General features: G+C 46.3%; 1 protein-coding gene across 1 annotated transcript in view; it reads right to left on the bottom strand.

Moving 5' to 3' along the window:
• Positions 1-19359, bottom strand: part of ARMH1 (armadillo like helical domain containing 1) — a 54556-nt gene that overhangs the window by 33520 nt on the left and 1677 nt on the right. The window contains exons 2-3 of the mRNA XM_032303737.1: positions 5275-5399; positions 3789-4016 (exon numbers count right to left, since the gene is read on the bottom strand). Of these exons, the coding sequence (XP_032159628.1) occupies positions 3789-3994 (206 nt within the window). The 5' untranslated portion in view covers positions 3995-4016; positions 5275-5399. The remainder of the gene's footprint in view (positions 1-3788; positions 4017-5274; positions 5400-19359) is intronic.

Raw genomic sequence — 19359 nt, forward strand, 5'->3', positions numbered from 1 at the left:
CTTATTTCTAAAATGGGATAATGCCAAGCACCTATTATGCTTGGCATTAGGCTCAAATGAGATGATATTTGTACATCACATAGCTCAGTGCCTAGAGCATAAAAAGACTCAATAAATGGTAACTAATACTTTTGTCATTATAATAAATAAATCTTTAGTTTTACTGGTCTCTTCTGGAAATTCGAGGTTAAAAAAGGGGTTTGAGGCTAATGTGAGACTAGGTGGTAGTCAATTTTACAAGACATAATGATGTTATGTTGATTTGTTTTCCTTCCGATCCACCATAACTAGAAGACTGAGGAGGCGGCGTGGGGTCAACTCACGTAACACACGACATCACTTCAGCTGGTCTCTTTTCTCTGTTTATGACAAGGTCTCAAAAAGTTAGGGAATTATGCATGGTGTCAGGTGTAGGCAGTGAACAAATAGTTGTCTGAAAGCACGGTTCTTTCATTCATTCAATAAGTGTGCCGTAGTGTCTTGTAAACACTGGGTGTTCTGACTGGCACTTGGGAGATGGGGAAGGAGGATACAGTGCCGAGGGCGGTGAGGGCAATGACTGAGTAAGAAGAGGACACTACCACTTCAGGGGCGGGGAGGAAAAATCCTGCCACAGAGACTGAGAACCGGCCATGGGAGAAGGCGGGGGACTGGACAGCATAGGAAGGGGCGGTGGTCAAGCAAGGCCGGGACTAGGGGGAGGTGAGTGAGGCACGTGCTTCAGTTGTGACATTTTGAGGGGCCTCAAACCACACAGCGATCAAATAATTAAAAAAAAAATCCATGATTAATAAAATACTAAAATTCTGACTGAAGATGGGATTTGACCCTGTACTTGTACAACCCTGCCTCACTCACCTCCTCCTGAGGTCACATGGAAAATGCTGCCAAGTAAGATGAGGAGGGCAGAGAGGGTGGTCTAGATTTGGTGACCAAGAGGTTGCTGGTAACCTTGGGGAGGTTAGTGTCACAGGTTGTGAGGTGGAAGCCAAATTATGGGTGTTCATGTTTCTCAAGGTGTCATCTTTGGACCATGAGAGACCTGGACAGGTCATTCACTCATCTGAAATCTGGAAGGTCATTCACCTGTCTGAGATTGTCTCCTCAGGAAGTAGATGGGCATAAGGACCAGGGTTCCCTGTCAAAGTGCGTATTAGAAACAAAGAGGCCAGGGAGCCTCCCTTAATCTACTACATCAGAACAGCGGGTTGAGGGTGGGGAGGCAGACTGTTGATCTGCAACTTAAACCTCTTTTATGCACACTAATGTCTGAGGACATTGGGTCAACCTAGAGACATCAATGGTATTCCCCTTGGCCTGTTCTGGGCCCGAGTCTGATTAGAAATTTTATTGATGACTTAACTGTGAGAAAAAGAGAGCTGTGGTTACTGAAGCCTTTAGTTCTGCCCAGCTGCAGGCTCTGGTTCACTCCTTCCTTTACTGAACAAACATGTAGTATGTACCCCTTATGTGTTAGGCATGATCCTGGGAATTAAGAATATAGAGATGAAGAGAACAGAGGTGATTCCTGCCCTCACAGAGCCTATAATCCAGTGGGGAAGAGATATTTTTTTTTTTTAAGATTTTATTTATTTATTTGACAGAGAGATCACAAGTCGGCGGAGAGTCAGGCAGAGAGAGAGAGAGAGAAGCAGGCTCCCGCTGAGCAAAGAGCCCGATGCGGGGCTCGATCCCAGGACACTGAGATCATGACCTGAGCCGAAGGCAGCGGCTTAATCCACTGAGCCACCCAGGCGCCCCGGGAAGAGAGATTTTTTAAAAAGACTTATTTATTTATTTGAGAGAGAGAGAGATAGGTGAGGGGAGAGGCAGAGGGAGAGGAAGAGGGAGAGAGAAATTTTAAGCAGGCTGTGCTGAGCATGGAGTCAGACGTGGGACTCCATCTCCCAAACCTGAGATCATGACCTGAGACTAAACCAAGACTCAGGCGCTTAACCAACTGTGCCACCCAGGTGCCCGAGATATTTTTTAAAAGAGCTATTTATTTGACAGAGAGCATGTGCATGCACAAGAGCACACAGGGGTAGGGGGTAGGGGCAGAGGGAGAAGGAGAGGGAAAATCCCGAGCAGATCCCTGCTGAGTGCATGGAACCTGACACAGGGCTCAATTTTAGAATCCTGAGATCATGATCTGAGCTGAAATTAAGAGTCGGACGCTTAATCGACTGAGCCAATTAAGCAAGTACAAACACAATGTTATAGTGATGAAGACAGAGGGGCTTCCATGAGGATATGTAACAGGGGAACCAAGGCTAGTTTAGGGCTCAGAAAAGGGCTTCCTGAGGAAAGGATGTTTAGACTGAGGTCTGAATGGTGGAGTAAGAATTAGTCAAATAAGGAGTAGCTTTGGAGGAAAGGAGAAAGTTCAGGCAAGGAGAAAAATATATAATAAAAGGATCTGAGGGGCACCTGGCTGGCTTGGTTGGTAGAGAGTGTGACTCTTGATCTCAGGGTTGTGAGTTCAAACTTCACACTGGGTGTAGAGATTATTAAAAAGTAAAGTCTTAGGGGGAAAAAAGGATCTGAGATGATCCATGGAATGCTATAGGCACATAGTGCAGGAATATCCTGAAATGTATGCATAACCCAAATTTTCAAATCTGTCTTCAACCCCAATTTCTCTCGGGGACTCCTGAGCATGGACACCTCCAACACAACATGTCCCAAACCAGACTTATCTACCCCAACTCCTTTTCTCTTCCCACATAATGGCACCCCATTCACCCAGTTTTCCAAGCCAGAAAATAAGAGTCATTGTGTGGGGTGGAAGTGGAGACGGTTGTTGGATGAATAGGTATAGAACTCAGATTCCAGAGAGAAATGCAGGTAGGGGTACACAACTGAGAGCCCTTAACCTGGAGTGGTGCTGACATCATCACGATAGATTAGGTCACTGCGGGAGAGGGATGTGGATGGGGAGTCCCAAGGGAGATCCACATTTCAGGGATGGCTGAAGCAAAAGAGGAACGGACCGAAAGAAAGGAGAAAACCAAGAGAATTGGTATCACAGAAACCAAGGGAAGAGTGGGTAGTTTTTTGTTTTTGTGATGATCTGTATGTGCTTTTCCCCCCTTCTTTTCTCTTTCTTTCTCTCTCTCTCTTTCTTCTTATTGAAGTTTAATTGACATATAACATTATGTTAGTTTCAGGGAAGAGTTTTTTGACAAGTGGTAATGGTTGACAAATGCCGCTGGGAGGTCATGTGGAATGACCGAGGATGCAGTCACTGGGTTTTGCAATTAGAACAACAGCGGTAACCTTGGCAAGACCTGCATCAGTGAAGGGGACAGAAGTCAGATTGCAGGGGGCGGAGGAGAAAAGGGAGATGAAGCAGCGTAGACAGGGAAAGTCAATAACCTTTTCAAGAAGCTTTACCATGAAGGGCAGGAACTAGGTGGAATAGTGGTTGAGATGGGGATTTAATTTAATTTTTTAAGGTGGAAGAAATTTGAGTGTATGTAAATGCCGATGAAAAAGCTGGTAGGGAGGCAAAAGGGAAGTCCATCAGAGAGAAAGAATAAAGACCCTGAGGACAGGGAGAGGAATACCCGCATCAGATCTGACGGGAGTGGGATGAAAATGAGGATACACATATAGGGAGGGAAGACAGGGAGGGTGGGAGTGCTTGACTTTGTGGATGCTACTTTGGTCACCAGCTGTCCTGATCTATAGTTTTAGGGAGAATCAAGAGAAAAGCTGTCCCAATAATCCTCATTCCTTTTCTCCTTTGAAGATTGCCCAACTTATTTCTGTTCAGCAAAGGATACATGAGTCTCAGCCAGGTCGTCAGGCGAACCAGGAACAAGCTGGCTCCCTGGGAAAACTCCTGCTCCAGTTCAGGAGAGGTCTTGCCTTGGTTGGTCTTGATGAAATTGTCAAGGATGTGACTCCTTGCGACTTTGCCAGCATTGTCCCAGTCTTGTAGAAAACTCAAGAGGCGGCTAATTGCTGCCTGCTCCTTTATAGAGGTCATGGTCAGTGAGTCCTCAAGTTGGCTACAGAGAAGGGAAAACAGACAGGTCTCCTAATATTTAGAACTGTGCAAGTCCCACAGGTTACTCTACGGATTTCGCTTTTCCAACAATTGGCTTGAGGTGGGGTGAGCCTCTGTCACCCATGTAGATGTTGTGACATTCAAAATACACCTCTAGAACTGATCATCTCCCTACTTGAACAGAGAGGATTTAGCTGTGTTGTAAAGGTGTTAAGAGTATCAAGGTTAGGTAGGGTGGGTGCCTGGGTGGCTCAGTGGGTTAAGTCTCTGCCTTCGGCTCAGGTCATGATCTCAGGGTCTTGGGATCGAGCCTTACTTTGGGCTCTCTGCTCAGCAGGGAGCCTGCTTCCCCGCTCTCTCTGCCTACTGCTCTGCCTACTTGTGATTTCTCTCTCTGTCAAATAAATAAATAAAATCCTTAAAAAAAATTAAGGTGGTAAATGTCTACTTCACCTTTAAGAGCTAACGTTTTAGCTCCTTGGATCCTCTGTGGATGCCAGCAACTAAAGAACCAGCTGAAATGAAGGTGCTTGCTAAAAACCTGAGTCGCTTTCACCCCTTACTTCACCTAGGGCCAGAGATTTGGGGGTCTTTAGAGACCTGGCCCTTCTCATACCAATCAGCTAAGGAAAAATGCTCCTTAACCTTGTACCTTGGGCTTTTATACAAACTCTCTTAAAAACAACTTAAAAAAAAAAAGTTAGTAAGAAGAAAGTTTCCATTCCATAGTTGGATTAATGGGCTGTGGTTTGTAGGAGTCTGTGTCCTTGGGAGAGTGTTTTCAGTGGGGGAGGGAAGGTTTAAAATAAACCCGTTTTCCAAAAATAGTTGTGATTGAAAGTGTTATTATCCATAACAAATGTTAGTGCTGATGGGAGAGAGGCATGTGTGATTCTTTTGTCTAACAGACAAGTGAAAGTCATATTTCACATTATCATGGGGTTTTCTGTGATTTACAGAATATTTGTGAAACATTACTTGCAGGGGCCATGATTGATATGGAGAGAACAGCTTGTGTGTAGGGGAGATGTGTATTTCACGAAGACTGTTCAACATGAAATTTACAGTCCCATAAAGTGCTTCTACATCTTCGCCAGAGATCTAGTTAAAAGGACTTTACAGTCTGAAACATCCTAAAATTGATTCTAAATTAACGTTTCCTCACATGTATTTGAGATATTGATGGGGCCCAGCTATCAGAATTTTATTAGGAAGCAATAATCTGAGGCTCACGGAGACAGACATACATACACACCAACCTCCACTAGTCCCCAGAGGACACTGGGTATGTGCTCCTGGGAAGGGCGTCCACGTAGCCTTGGGGATGGAGACAGCCACGAAATCCTGTCAGCCTTAACAGCCAGGTGAATGACTGTGGATCAACCTAAACACAAAAATGACCAAAATCCCTCCTAGGATCAAACATCAATCACTGCGAATGACATTATAGCCCTAAGTCTGAGAATAACTTTCAGAGGCGGTGGCCACCTTCAACAGCCAAACCCGTCCTCAAGAAAATGGGGATGAGTGGTTGTTCTGGACCCAAGGGAAGAAGAGTTGAAACACCACCATTAGCTTTATAAGGCAGGGAAGCACCCTGTGCCCACCTAGCTGTCCCCCACCCTCTACCCCCTGCTGCCATTGGTGGGCTCTTTCTAGGATCATGTTCATCCCTTGTACCACAAGATCCGAGTCTCCCCCAGGGCCCCGGCAGTGCCCCATCTCCCCGTCTCCCACTGTACCTCACACAGTGCCACAGGACGGGCCTGTGCTGCATGTTCAGGGGCCTCACTGTGACTTCTCAAGCTGCCATCTGTGGTTTCCTTTCCCCATTAAAGAAAGGGTAAGATAGGGCGCCTAGGTGGCTCAGTGGGTTAAGCCCATCAGAGACACACCCAGCAATTCTGGGACATGGGGGGTGGGAAATGTCCAGCTGGGCGCTCCCCATTATGGCCCCTGACATTTCCTTGGATCTTCCCTATCTTACCCTTTCCTTTTTTTTTTTTTTTAAAGATTTATTTATTTGACAGAGAGAGAGAGAGATCACAAGTAGATGGAGAGGCAGGCAGAGAGAGAGAGAGAGAGAGAGAGAAGCAGGCTCCCTGCCGAGCAGAAAGCCCAATGCGGGACTCGATCCCAGGACCCTGAGATCATGACCTAAGCCGAAGGCAGCGGCTTAACCCACTGAGCCACCTAGGCGCCCTATCTTACCCTTTCTTTAATGGGGAAAGGAAACCACAGATGGCAGCTTGAGAAGTCACAGTGAGGCCCCTGAACATGCAGCACAGGCTCGTCCTGTGGCACTGTGTGAGGTACAGTGGGAGACGGGGAGATGGGGCACTGCCGGGGCCCTGGGGGAGACTCGGATCTTGTGGTACAAGGGATGAACATGAGATCTGGAGTCAGACTGGAAGCCAAGGAGAGGAGCCTCAGAAGAAACCAGTCCTGCAATCCTTTGATCTCAGACACCTTGATCAGAACCTCCAGACCTTGAGATAACTAGCTTCTATTGTTTAAGGCCACCCCACCCCCATGTCTGTCTTGCTTTGTTATGACAGCCCCAGATTATCCTTACTTTACTTAACCTGCTTTAGGCTGTATTTACGTCTTGCCCTAGCCCTTGAGCAATTAGTTTCTCATCGCAGGCTCACTTCCATTTTTTCTCCCCTTATCCTCACAATATAGTTTTCCAAAATTTATAGTTAAATCGATTGTTAGTGTTTACATTATTGACCAGGTAGACAAACACTGTTCACTCAAGCTGTAAACTACAATTACATTTTCTTTCTCTTGCAAGTTGGGCTTTACCTGGATGAATCATTGCTTCTTTTTTCAATTGTGTAGATTTCTGAGTACCTAGAGCGATTTTCTTCCAAATGTTCCAAATACATAGCTGTTTTTCCAAACGTTCAGCCCCTAACTGATCAGTTCCATCTTTTCCCTGGCAACGTCTTTCCCACAGACGTCAGTCTTTCTGCCCCATTCGGGACCACTTGCTTTCCTAAACCTGGCACACAAATGTTGTTCTGGGATTTCCTTTTGCCAGTTTTCTCTGTTGACTGTCCCATCTCCTGACCTAGCTCTTCCTCCTTTTTTGGTTCACTCTCTTGTTTTGTCGAAGCACATTCCTCAGTAGTTTCCTAAGAAATGAAAATTACTTTTTCGTGTGTATCCTTGAAAGTCTCCGAGTATATGACCTCGTGTTATATTGGTTGGGTATATAATTCCATGTGAGGAGTAAACTTCCCTTGGATTGAGCCTTCCCAGCGCTGCTGGTTGAGAAGTCTGACGTCATTCTGATTCGTGTGCTATGGACCGTGGCTTGTTTTTTCATTCTCAATGCTTTTAAACACTTTTCTGAAATGGTGGGATGGTATGTTTGATTGCAGGTCTCTTTCAGTTAGTGTTCTGGGTCCTTGGTGGGCTCTTTCGAGCAGGTGCTATGTCCTTTGGGTTTTGGAAATTTCTTTATCAGGCAATGACTAGTCTTTTCATTGACGAATACATAAATGTCACTCAGTGGAGGGCTTTTCCTTCCTCCTGGGGGTCTTTCAGTACTTCTCTACTTTCCAGGGATGGGGTGCGGTGAGAGGGTTGGGGGTGCTAGATTCCTGGCATGTGGCATCCTGGGAGTGGAGGTGGGGGAGGAGCAGGGCTGCCACCACACAGGGTGTAGGGTTTCTTGCCATCACTCAGTTTTCTCCCCTATTTCATTTTTCTTTTCTTTTCTTTCTTTCTTTTTAAAAATATTTTATTTATTTATTAGACAGACAGATCACAAGTAGGCAGAGAGAGAGAGGAAAAAGCAGACTCCTGCTGAGCAGAGAGCCTGATACAGGACTCGATCCCAGGACCCTGAGATCATGACCTGAGCTGAAGGCAGAGGCTTTAACCCACTGAGCCCACCCAGGCACCCTCTCCCCTATTTCTCATCCCTGCCTTTCAAACTATGCCTGAGATTCTCTGAGTATGAAGGCCTCCAGAATTCAATTTCCTTTCCTCCTTATGCAGCACGAGAATTTAGAGTGGGCATGTGGCTTTTGAGAAAGGAGGCCTCACTCCTTCTCAAAAGGAGAAAGGGGTGGGGACAAAGGGCTGGGCATACTGACTCAGCAAGTTCCCCTGTGTTTAGCCCCTTACCTCATGTCTAACCTGGGCTAACTCGGGTCTCCAAGGCACTAAGCTTTATAGAGATTAACATGGCGTGAAACTGACTGTTTCTTGTTGGTAATCTCCCCTTGTGGGCACTTAATTTGTAATTTTTTTTTTAAATTTTATTTATTTATTTGACAGACAGAGATCACAAGTAGGCAGAGAGAGAGGAGGAAGGAGGCTTCCCCGCTGAGCAGAGAGCCCGATGCGGGGCTCGATCCCAGGACTCTGGATCATGACCTGAGGCGAAGGCAGAGGCTTTAACCCACTGAGCCACCCAGGCGCCCCTAATTTGTAATTCTTAGCATGTTTTTAAGCCACTTGCCTTCCCATTTGCCTTCTACCTTTCAAATATTTGTCCAGCTTTCATCTGGTTGTTGCCTCCTTCTCTGAACTTTTGTGACTTAATACCTTTTTGTATTTCTTTTTAAAAAAGATTTATTTAGGGGCGCCTGTATGGCTCAGTGGGTTAAATCCTCTGCCTTCGGCTCGGGTCATGATCCGGTGTCCTGGGATGGAGCCCCGCATCAGGATCTCTGCTCAGCGGGGGGAGCCTGTTTCCTCTCTCTCTGCCTGCCTCTCTGCCTATCTCTGTCTGTAAAATAAATAAGTAAAATCTCAAAAAATAATAAAATAAAAAGATTTGTTTAGCGGGCACACTGGGTGGGCCTCAGTGGGTTAAACCTCTGCCTTCGGCTCAGGTCATGATCTCAGGGTCCTGGGATTGAGCCCCGCATAGGACTCTCTGTTCAGCAGGAAGCCTGCTTCCCCTCTCTCCTACCTGCCTCTCTGCCTACTTTGTGATCTCTCTCTCTCTGTGTCAAATGAATAAAAATAAATCTAAAAAAGATTTTATTTTATAAATATATAGAGAGAGACAGTGAGAACACAAGTAGGGAGAGAGGAGAGGGAGAATCAGGACCCTGGGATCATGACCCCAGCCAAAGGCTGACAATTAACCAACTGAGGTACCCACGTGAACCTATGTTTATTTTCTTAAGGTTTTATTTATTTTTTTAGAGGTGGGGGAGGGCAGAGATGGAGAGACAAACTTAAGCCTGAAGCGGGCCTCAATTTCATGACCCTGAGATCATGACCCGAGCAGAAACCAAGAGTCAGAGGCTTAACTAACTGAGCCACCCAGGCTCCCTGCCTATCTATATTACTTTAGTGTTCTGTCAGGGAGGTTTGGAGAGGTAGGAGAGATAAGGATCACAGTTAGGTTTAGTCAAGAGTCTCCAGCCACTTATTTATTTTTTCAACTTTTCTTCAAAATAAGACTTTCAAAAATTTTATTTAAATTCAATTAACATATATTATATTATTAGTTTCAGAGGCAGAGTTCAGTGATTTATCGGTTGTACGTAAAAACCCAGTGCTCAATGCATCACGTGTCCTTAATGCCTGTACCCAGTTGCCTGCTCCACCCCCGCCACCGTCCTCCCCTCCAGCAACCCTCAGTTCGTTTCCTACCAGTTCAAAGTTTCTTCTGGTTTGTCTCCCTCTCTGGTTTTGTCTTATTTTTCCTTCTCTTCCCTTATGCACCTCTGTTTTGTTTTTAAAATTCTACATATAAGTGAAATCATATAATTGTCTTTTTCTGATTGACTTATTTCGCTTAGCATAATATCCTCTAGGTTCCATCCGCGTCATTGCAAGTGGCAAGATTTCATTTTTGATGGCTGCATTATATATATATATATATGCCACATCTTCTTCATCCATTCATCTGTCAATGGACAGCTGGGCTCTTTCCATAGTTTGGCTATTGTGGACACTGCTGCTATGAATATTGGGGTGCAGGTGCCCCTTCAGATCACTACATTTATATCTTTGGCATAAATACCTAGTAATGGAATTGCTGGGTTGTAAGGTGGTCTATTTTTAACTTCTTGAGAACCCTCCATACTGTTTTCCAGAGTGGCTACAGGAGCTTGCATTCCCTCCAACAATGTAGGAGGGTTCCCCTTTCTCCGCATCCTTACCAACATCTGTTGTTTCCTGACTTGTTAATTTTAGCTGTTTCTGACTGACCAGTGTGAGGTGGTATCTCACTGTGGTTTTGATTTATATTTCCCTGATACGTCATGTTGAGCACTTTTTCATGTGTCTGTTGGCCATTTGTATGTCTTCTTAAAAGAAATGTCTGTTTATGTCTTCTGCCCATTTCTTGACTGGATTATTTGTTCTTTGGGTGTTGAGCTTGATAAGTGCCTTATAGATTTTGGATACTAGCCCTTTATCTGATAAGACATTTGCAAATCCCTTCTCCCATTCTGTCAGTTGTCTTCTGGTTTTGTCAACTGTTTCCTTTGCTGTGCAAAAGCTTTTTAATCTTGATGGAGTCCCAATCATTCAATTTTGCCTTTGTTTCCCATACTTTTGGAGACGTGCCTAGCAAGAAGTTGCTATGGTTGAAGTCAAAGAGGTTCCTGTCTGTGTTCTCCTCTAGGATTTTGGTGGATTCCTGTCTCACATTTAGGTCTTTCATCCACAAAATAAGACTTGATGAAGATTACAAACCCATTCCCCCCAAACCCCAAACAACCAGTAAGTACAATTTTAAAAAGAATTAAGAAGAAGAAAACAGCGGGAAAAGGAAAGAAATGTCCCAATTTCAGGAGGGAGTTGCTAGGGTAAATTTTGTATCTGAGCTTCTTTTTGACTACCAAATAGAAGGGGACACATTATGTGTCTTTAATGGTGCAGGGAGGACAGATGGAATGATGGCAGAAGAAACCAATGTTTTTTAGTGTTTCTAAGAGCTAGTCACATAGAATATATTTTATGGACATTATTTGTTTTAATCTTCTTAAGTTCCCGAGGAGGTAGTTATAATTATCCCCAGTTTTCAGATGTAAAAGCCAAGGTTTAGGGAGGTTTGCTCATTTATTGAAGGTCTCACAGCTAAACAGGGGTGGAAACAGAAACTGCACTCAGATTGTGTAAAACTCCAAAGTGCAGGCTTTCTCCATAAAACCCAAAGCAGTGATTCTCCTCTCCCCTGTGTTCCAAAACGTCACCAATAACCTCTGTTGTCAGATTCTGTGGCTAACTTGCAGTCCATCTTGCTTGGCCTCTGATGGATTGTGGATGACTCTCTGAACATTTCTCTCCTGACCTCACTCTCTCCTGGTTCTGTCCCTCACTGGATTCTCTTCAGGCTCCTTTGCAGCTCCATTCTATTCTCAGTTGTCTTCTCACACTTCATAATTTTCACTCCCACCCTTTTGTATTATAGTGCAGGCCTCAGGACTCCCAAACCCATACTGTCAGCCTGGGCCTTCCTCCTGAGGTCCAGATGCCTGTATCTGAAGAACCAGTGGAAGTCTTCCTCCTTATATTTCACACACTCTTCAAATCCTAAGTCCCTGGGGTGCCTGGGTGGCTCAATTGGTTAAGCATCTGACTCTTGATTTTTGGCTCAGGTCATGATCTCAGTCAGTGTCCTGGGATGGAGCCCCATGTCAGGCTCTGTGCTCAGCTGGGACTCTGCTTGAGATTCTCTCCCTCGGGCTGTCCCTTCCCAATGTTTCCGCAAGCGCGCGCTTGTGTGTTTTCTCAAATAAATAAATCTTTAAAAAATGCAAATTTGACAGACTTCCCTGCTTCAGACTCTTCAGCTCTTTCTCATTACCCTCAAGATAGAGTTTCAAACATCTCAGCCCTGAGAACTTCTGTCTACAACTGAAATCTGACCTCCGTTCACTGCAATCCCCACACCTCCGGCCCCCGCCCCTTGTCACTGCTTCCAGTGGGAATTAAAAGGTGGCTGCCAGCTTTCCCAGGCTTCACAACCGATTTCTAAATTCCCCACGTCAAATCATTTCTTTTTCTCTAGCTCAAGCCTCCTGTCCTCCCCCCTCTGCCGCGCCTTGGTGCTCATTTACAGGCCTCTCCCTCAGGCTCACGACGGTTTGGGCACCCCTGTCTTTCTGCTCCCCTAAATGCGGCCGAGCAGTTTCAACATCCACAGTTTCCATCTTTGCAATCTGGGGGGCTAGCATCATCCCTGGGTCATAATGGGCGCTCCACATCTGTTGCACTGTGCTCGTAATGAGAATTTTAATTTCCTTAACCCCACAGGGTAATGAATTAAACAAATGTCCTGGGTGTCAACTCTTAGCCAAGCACGGGTTGAGTGGGACTGGTTAACATGACAAACATAGTCTTTGGCCTCAGGATGCTTCCAAGAGGGGCGCCTGGGTGGCTCAGTGGGTTGGGCCGCTGCCTTTGGCTCAGGTCATGATCTCAGGGTCCTGGGATCGAGCTCCAAGTCCGGCTCTGCTCGGCAGGGAGCCTGCTTCCCCCTCTCTCTCTGCCTGCCTTTCTGCCTGCTTGTGATCTCTGTCAAATAAATTAATTAATGAAATCTTTAAAAAAAAAAAAAAAAAGATGCTTCCGAGAGTGGCCAGTGGAGAGAAAGGCAACCTGGCGATTTTAATGAAAAGTGAAAAGTGCTCTGATGGGGCAAATCCCAGGATGTGCTGGAGCATGTAGGAGGGGCACAAAATCTAGACTCCAGTGACCTTGAACCTGCACTTCCAACCAAGCCAGTATTCACACTCACGAGCTATACGCTCAGTGCTGTGACTTGCCTGTGATGTCTGAGATTCCCCAGCTCCTTACCCTTCCATCTACTCTTGGGTTTAACAAAAAGCCAAGAGGCAAGAATATCCTCACAGTCCTCTTCATTCTTCCCATGTGATCTGTTCCCACACCTGTCCTCCGGTCTTCCTCCCCGCCTCCCGGGGCTCCCCATCCGTCCATCCTGCCTCCTTAGGGCCCTCACTCTAGCCACTGCTCCCTCCTCTTCTGTGTCCTCCATCATTCTCTTTATTTAGGCATTCTTCTTGATAACGTACTTAATTCGCATATCGCCTAAAACAAAACCAAATGAAAACAAACCGCACTTCCCTCAACCCCACATCCCCCTGCCCACGTCTCTCTGGTTTTCTCACTTCACAGCAAACTTCTTAAAAACCTTCTACACACTCTTTCCTGTTCCCCCACTGACCAGTCTCCCCTCAACCCACTGTGATTTGGCTTCTCCCTCCCCTGCCACCTATCCCCCTCACTCCACTCCCTTCACCTCACCCAGTGTCTCTAACCTCCTCATTGCTCAGTTCTGTGAGGACGGGTCAATCTTTTGCTCACTTGTCCTGCTGCTGCCACAGGCATTCCTCCTGCCCAGAAAGCTTGCTTCCCTGATTCCCCCGCACCATGAACTCTTCTCTTGGCTGACCTGCGTCTCTGTCAGCAGCCTCCCTCCTCCCCATCTTGGGCCTCTGGTCCTGTCACATTGCATGAAGGCCTCAGTAAGTTGCCTCAAACACAATTAGGAGTCTCTCTGCCTGACCTCCAATCTCACTGTCAGCAATTCCATTAAACATGAAATTCCACAAATAGTGGCAGACAAGTGTGTCCCATCCTTACGCTATGCATATGAAAAAGATACTATTTGGAGGCGGCTTAGAGTCCTCTAGACTCTTCAGTGTCAACAGCATGCTAAGTGCTACTACCGGGGTAAGCACAGGACACTGTGGGAATGTGAGCAAGGGACACAGAACCCAGCTGTGGGCGGGGGAGTGAAGTAGTGGCTGCTCTGGAAGGCATTCCAGAACAGACGCCAACCAGGCCAAACGGGGATCTGCAGCCAGCCAAGTGAAGAGGTGATGAAATTGTCTTTCAGGTAGAGGAAATAAAATATGCAAAGGCTTAGAGAGGAGAGATTGTAAGCCATATTTATAGGACTGTGGTTAGGAACATAGACACCAGGGCTCCATGATTGCCATACATATATGTATGCCATCATGCTTATTAAAATCTCTCTGTAAGTGGCACATCTCCCAGCTGTGTGACCTGACATAAAGTACTTAACCTCTCTAGGCTTCTGTTCTCTTGCCTGAGGAGAGGTGGTAATACCTCACGGGGCCAACAGACCACCTCATATAAAGCTGAGCTCCTATTTTCATGGCTGAGATTGCTCAGAACATCTGAAGGACAGTCTGAGGGTAGAAATGGCAAAGGATAAAACTGTGACAACAGGCAGAGGCCAGAGAGTGAAGGGCTGTGAAGGCTGTGCTGCAGTGTCTGCACACGATCCCCAGGGCCATGTGAAGGTACCGAAGGGTTTTAAGTCAAGGCTGACAAGAAGAGAGTTTGTTTTAGAAATATCCTCTTGGGGCACCTGGGTGGCTCAGTGGGTTAAGGCCTCTGCCTTCGGCTCAGGTCATGATCTCAGGGTCCTGGGATCGAGCCCTGCATGGGGCTCCCTGTTCAGCAGGGAGCCTGCTTCCCCCTTTTTCTCTGCCTACTTGTGATCTTTGTCTGTCAAATAAGTAAATAAGTATATAAATAAATAAAATCTTTAGAAATATCCTCTTGACCGCAGTGTAGAAAGATGACCATAAGGGGGCAAGGCTGGAAGTGTGGCACCAGTTAGGAGGCTGTTCCCCTAATCTCAGCAGAAGATGCTGGTGACAGTAAGGCTGGATAGAAGCACAAATGCTACACATTTCTGGAGAAGGGAGAAGCAGCAGGACCTGAAAACTGGCAGTGGAGGATGAAAGTGGGGGAGGAATCAAGGATGCCCAGCTGACTGGCTCTCTACCTCAGAGAGTACATAGGGCCCACGAGGTACACTTCCTTCTATACCCTACCAGGTCAGCACCCAGCCCTTCCCTGTACACGAGTCTGCCCCTCCAGCTTCCATCTTTCTGACTCTCTTTAAACACCTGCTCAATCTTCACCAACCAAAATCAATACATAAATAACACCTTCCTTGAATGCCTTTCCCTCAAGCTTCTATCCTTCCTCCCTTCTTCACCACCCAATTTCTCCCACTGGCCTACAGGATACAGTCTAAACACTGTGTGGCACACGAGGCCCTTCAGACTTGGGCCCAGGCTAACCGCATCTCACGTCTCAACTGCCTGGGCCCTTCCAGGGCCCTGTGGATCTCAGTGTTGCTCTACCAACAAGAATGGCCAGCTTCCTTTTTGCCCTTTGGCTGATTCCCCAAGGTAACTGGGGGCTGTTGGTTCTGTGGTCCCACCTATGCCATCTCTTCCCCTACTCTGCTGTAAAACTTAACCCTCCATCCCACTGGAGTGTGAGTTCCTCAAGGGCAGGGGTTGGTCTTCCCTATCTTGCATTTCCAGGGTCTGGCATAACAACTTGGCACGAAATAGATGTTTAATAAACGCATGCTTGGTGACTGGATGAAGGAATCAGCCAGCTCCTGTTTGGATGGTTATATCTGAATGTCCATGATATGTAGGTCCATAAAACTACCAACTTCCCAAAGCCGCCATGTGCAGTGGCAGAATCTCCATCCAAGAAGGCCGGTGCAAAGTCTATGAGGCATTTTACAGCTATGACAGAAAATAGCAATGTCAGCAATGGTGTCATCTCTGGACACTAAGGACAGGCATTCAGTGCCATGAACGGTCAGTTAAATTGTAATTGGAGTGAACTGTTCCTCTGCAAACCATAATGTTCTTTAGCTGCAGCCAAATGGTGTTCAAGAAGGAGGGAAATTTTTTTTGAAATGTCAAGGAAATTATTTCCAATTTGGTGCTCACAACCAGAGACTCTAATGATCAGTGGAAATGAGAAGCAAACAAATTAGCACTAATGGAAAATGGCTTTTGGAAAAGGGGATTTAATTTATAGTCAACTGATCATGGGATGCAGCATGCAGTAAAAGTCGGCCTCACCAGCTTGATCATAAGGACTGGAGCACACACGGAATGCCAGAGAAAAATATACGTATGCCATCATGCTTATTGGAATCTCTCTCGTAAGTGGCAGCCAATTAAAATAGTCATTATTTTACCTTGGAGAGAAAATGGCCTGAAAAATCAAAGCACATGAAATTAAAATCCGGATTAGGAACCGTGGTCCAAATTGGTTTGTTTGTGGCCTTTTAACCTTGGCAAAGTCTTCTGCAAGGACCACAAACCTACTTTGTCTTCAGCCCGGAGTGGACTCTTTGTTTTTAATTTCCTCTCCATTTTCAAAGGTGATGAATAAATCTGGACTCATCCATAAATCATTTCTATAGCAGACAAATGGCTCTTCCTCACACAGGGAAACTAAAATCACAAAATCTCAAAAACCCTGGCTATTGTACTAAAGTTAAAAGTCTTTAGTGACAAGCGAGAAGAGGTATTAAAAACCAAAAGGTCACCTGATCTTGTTTCTAAATAAAATTTCTCAGAGGGCTTTTTTCCCCTAAATCAAAGACACATTTCTAAAAGCAAGAAGCCTCCAGGGCACAGGCTGCCAGCCTGGCTCCCTGTCCCCGGATGGCCTCAGAGACAAGGCCGTCACTGTCCCCTGTTCCTGCAGGCTCCACCTGCAGAACAGGACAGAGGCCTTCTCTTCGGGCTCTCACCCCAACTCCTCACTCTCGGCTCCATGTGTGGAAAGAGAGACAGGGAAAGAAACATTTTCCTTCTGACCTCAGGCTCAGTGACAGGGTGTCCTGCCCTTCTGCCCTCAGGGTATATATGCTACAAATGGTCACTTTCTCCTCATAGATTCCCTTCCTTCTGCTTCCTCCCTCGTACCTTCTTCTGAGATCCTTCTAGCTACCCATCGCTTCCCTACAGACTCCAGCTGCCCCATTTTTCCTCACAGTTGCCTTTCCCTCCATCCTCTCCCCAGAGACCACCTTTCCCCCACCTTCCTCTGACAACGCCCTCTGCCTTCATCGTCTCCTCAGACCTACCTCACTCTCTACCCAGACCCCACTTTTCCTCTCAGATCACTTCTGCAGTCTCCCCACAAAACGTTAACTCTCTAGGTCAACCATCACCTTTCTACCCACATTCTCCTCAGCCCTGCACTGCTCTGTGCTTCACCCTCCCTGACCTGATTTCCTACCCTTCTTTCCTTCTCAGCCTTCTTACTCTGCCCTCAAGAGCCTTTGTTCCCCACCAGCAGGCTCCTCCACCCTTAGCTTCTCCACAGCTGCTCTGCCTCCTCTCCGCCTGCCCCCAAAGTTGGCTCTACGCCACGCGCCACTTACACAGAGCCCTCCCTGGTGGAGGTTGCTTATACTCTTTTTTTTTTTTTTTTAATTTATTTGACAGAGAGAGAGATCACGAGTAGGCAGAGAGGCAGGCAGAGAGAGAGAGAGGAGGAAGCAGGCTTCCCGCTGAGCAGAGAGCCCGATGCGGGGCTCGATCCCAACACCCTGAGATCATGACATGAGCCGAAGGCAGAGGCTTAACCCACTGAGCCACCCAGGCACCCCAAGGATGCTTATACTCTTATGCCCCAAAGTTCTCAGGACTGGCAGTGGGGGTGGGGGTTGTGTCTGCTCATCAAAGCCCAACCCAGTTCCTTCTTCCACTTCTTTCCTGTAAACACCCTTACTACTTTGAGGCTCACGCCACTCTGCTCTATTGACCATTACCCCACCTCATATTCATATCATCGCATACAGACTCCAGAACAACATACTTAATTCATCCAGGGCTTTGGTACCTGGCTCACAAGCATCCTTTTCCATCCTCAAATCCTGCCATCATCTAGAGGGGCTGGCCATATCAACATCTTGACTCTCCTGTATTTCACTCCAGCCGCCCAATCCCATGGCTACGCCCTGGGCCTTGCCATCACATGGGACTACTCAAACTTTATTATTCCACTTTTTTTTTTTTTAAAGATTTTATTCATTTATTTGACAGACAGAGATGATAGTAGCAGAGAGGCAGGCAGAGAGAGAGAAAGAAGCAGGCTCCCCGCTGAGCAGGGAGCCTGATGTGGGGCTCGATCCAGGACCCTGAGATCATGACCTGAGCCAAAGACAGAGGCTAAATCCGCTGAGCCACTCAGGTGCCCCATTATTCCACTTTCTGATCACACTACTTTCATTAAACTCTTCCTAGATATGTGTTTGCCTGACTTCACTGGGACCCCCAGTCCAAAACACTTTTATACCCTCTTAGGCAGCTTAGGTTCTAAGCTACATCATCTCAACCTTTTGCCAAGATCATCCACTTCCTTGTCCTTTGTCCTTCCATTTCATCTGCCTGATGAAACCCAAACCTGGATAGATTCAACTAAGCTCTCTGCACCCACTGCTAGATGCCTGAATACTGTTGGGGGGTGGAAAATACCTCCTACACAACCATGCAGACCGCTGCTGTGACATCGAAAGGTCCCCAACCTCATAGCTGCCCAGAAATCTGCACGCTGTCACGGTGCTCCTGTTCTTCACTCACCGAGGCTAGTTCAGCCCTTCTCTGCTCTTCTCAGACCTTGCACACCATCTCCAATCCCACTCTCACTGGCTGATATCATGCCCACATTGCATAGAGAAAATAGAAACCGCCAAACAAGAATTTCCTCAACTTCCTGCCACCAAAGCTACCAATATGCAGATCTCACATGCTTCCTTTTTGTCACAATACAAGTGTCCCTCCACTTTTCTAGGTGAATTTCTCCACCTTATTCCTTTTCTGGGGGTGCTACTCTCTCAGTTATTGCCTTTTCTCTGTCATTTTATCCTTTTTCCCTTTTGCTGGGTCCATGCTAACAGCACTTCTCTCATCTGAATAAAAACTTTTGTCTCCTTCCAGCAATTGCCTTCTCCTTTTTTCTTGGGAAGAGCTAAACGTCTCAAAAGTGTACTGTACAGTTTTTACCTTCTCACCTGCTTCTCAATTCACTGTAATTTGACCTCTGTTCCCATGGCTTCACCGAAACTGCATTTAAAAGGTCACCAACAACTTCCTTGTTTCTAAATCCACCGGATTGTTTTTCAGACCTTATTTTACTTGATTAGTCATCAGCCTTCAATACTTTCCTGCTGTGGCTTCTGAAACACCCCGTTCTACCACTGACTACCTTACAATTCTGGACATTTCATCTCAATTAACTTTGCAGGTTCATCCTTCCTTTGCAGATCCTCAGACTAGGGGGCTTCTCAGGGCTCACTCTTTCTTTCTTTCTTTTTTCTTTTTTTAAAAGATTTTATTTATTTATTTGACAGAGAGACAGTGAGAGAGGGAACACAAGCGGGGGGAGTGGGAGAGGGAAAAGCAGGCTTCCCATCAAGCAGGGAGCCCGATGCGGGGCTCAATCCCAGGACCCCGGGATCATGACTTGAGCCAAAGGCAGATGCTTAACTGACTGAGCCACCCAGGCGCCCCTCTCAGGGCTCTCTTGTAGGCCTT

This window comes from Mustela erminea, chromosome 10 (assembly GCF_009829155.1).
Source record: "Mustela erminea isolate mMusErm1 chromosome 10, mMusErm1.Pri, whole genome shotgun sequence".
Taxonomy (NCBI): domain Eukaryota; kingdom Metazoa; phylum Chordata; class Mammalia; order Carnivora; family Mustelidae; genus Mustela; species Mustela erminea.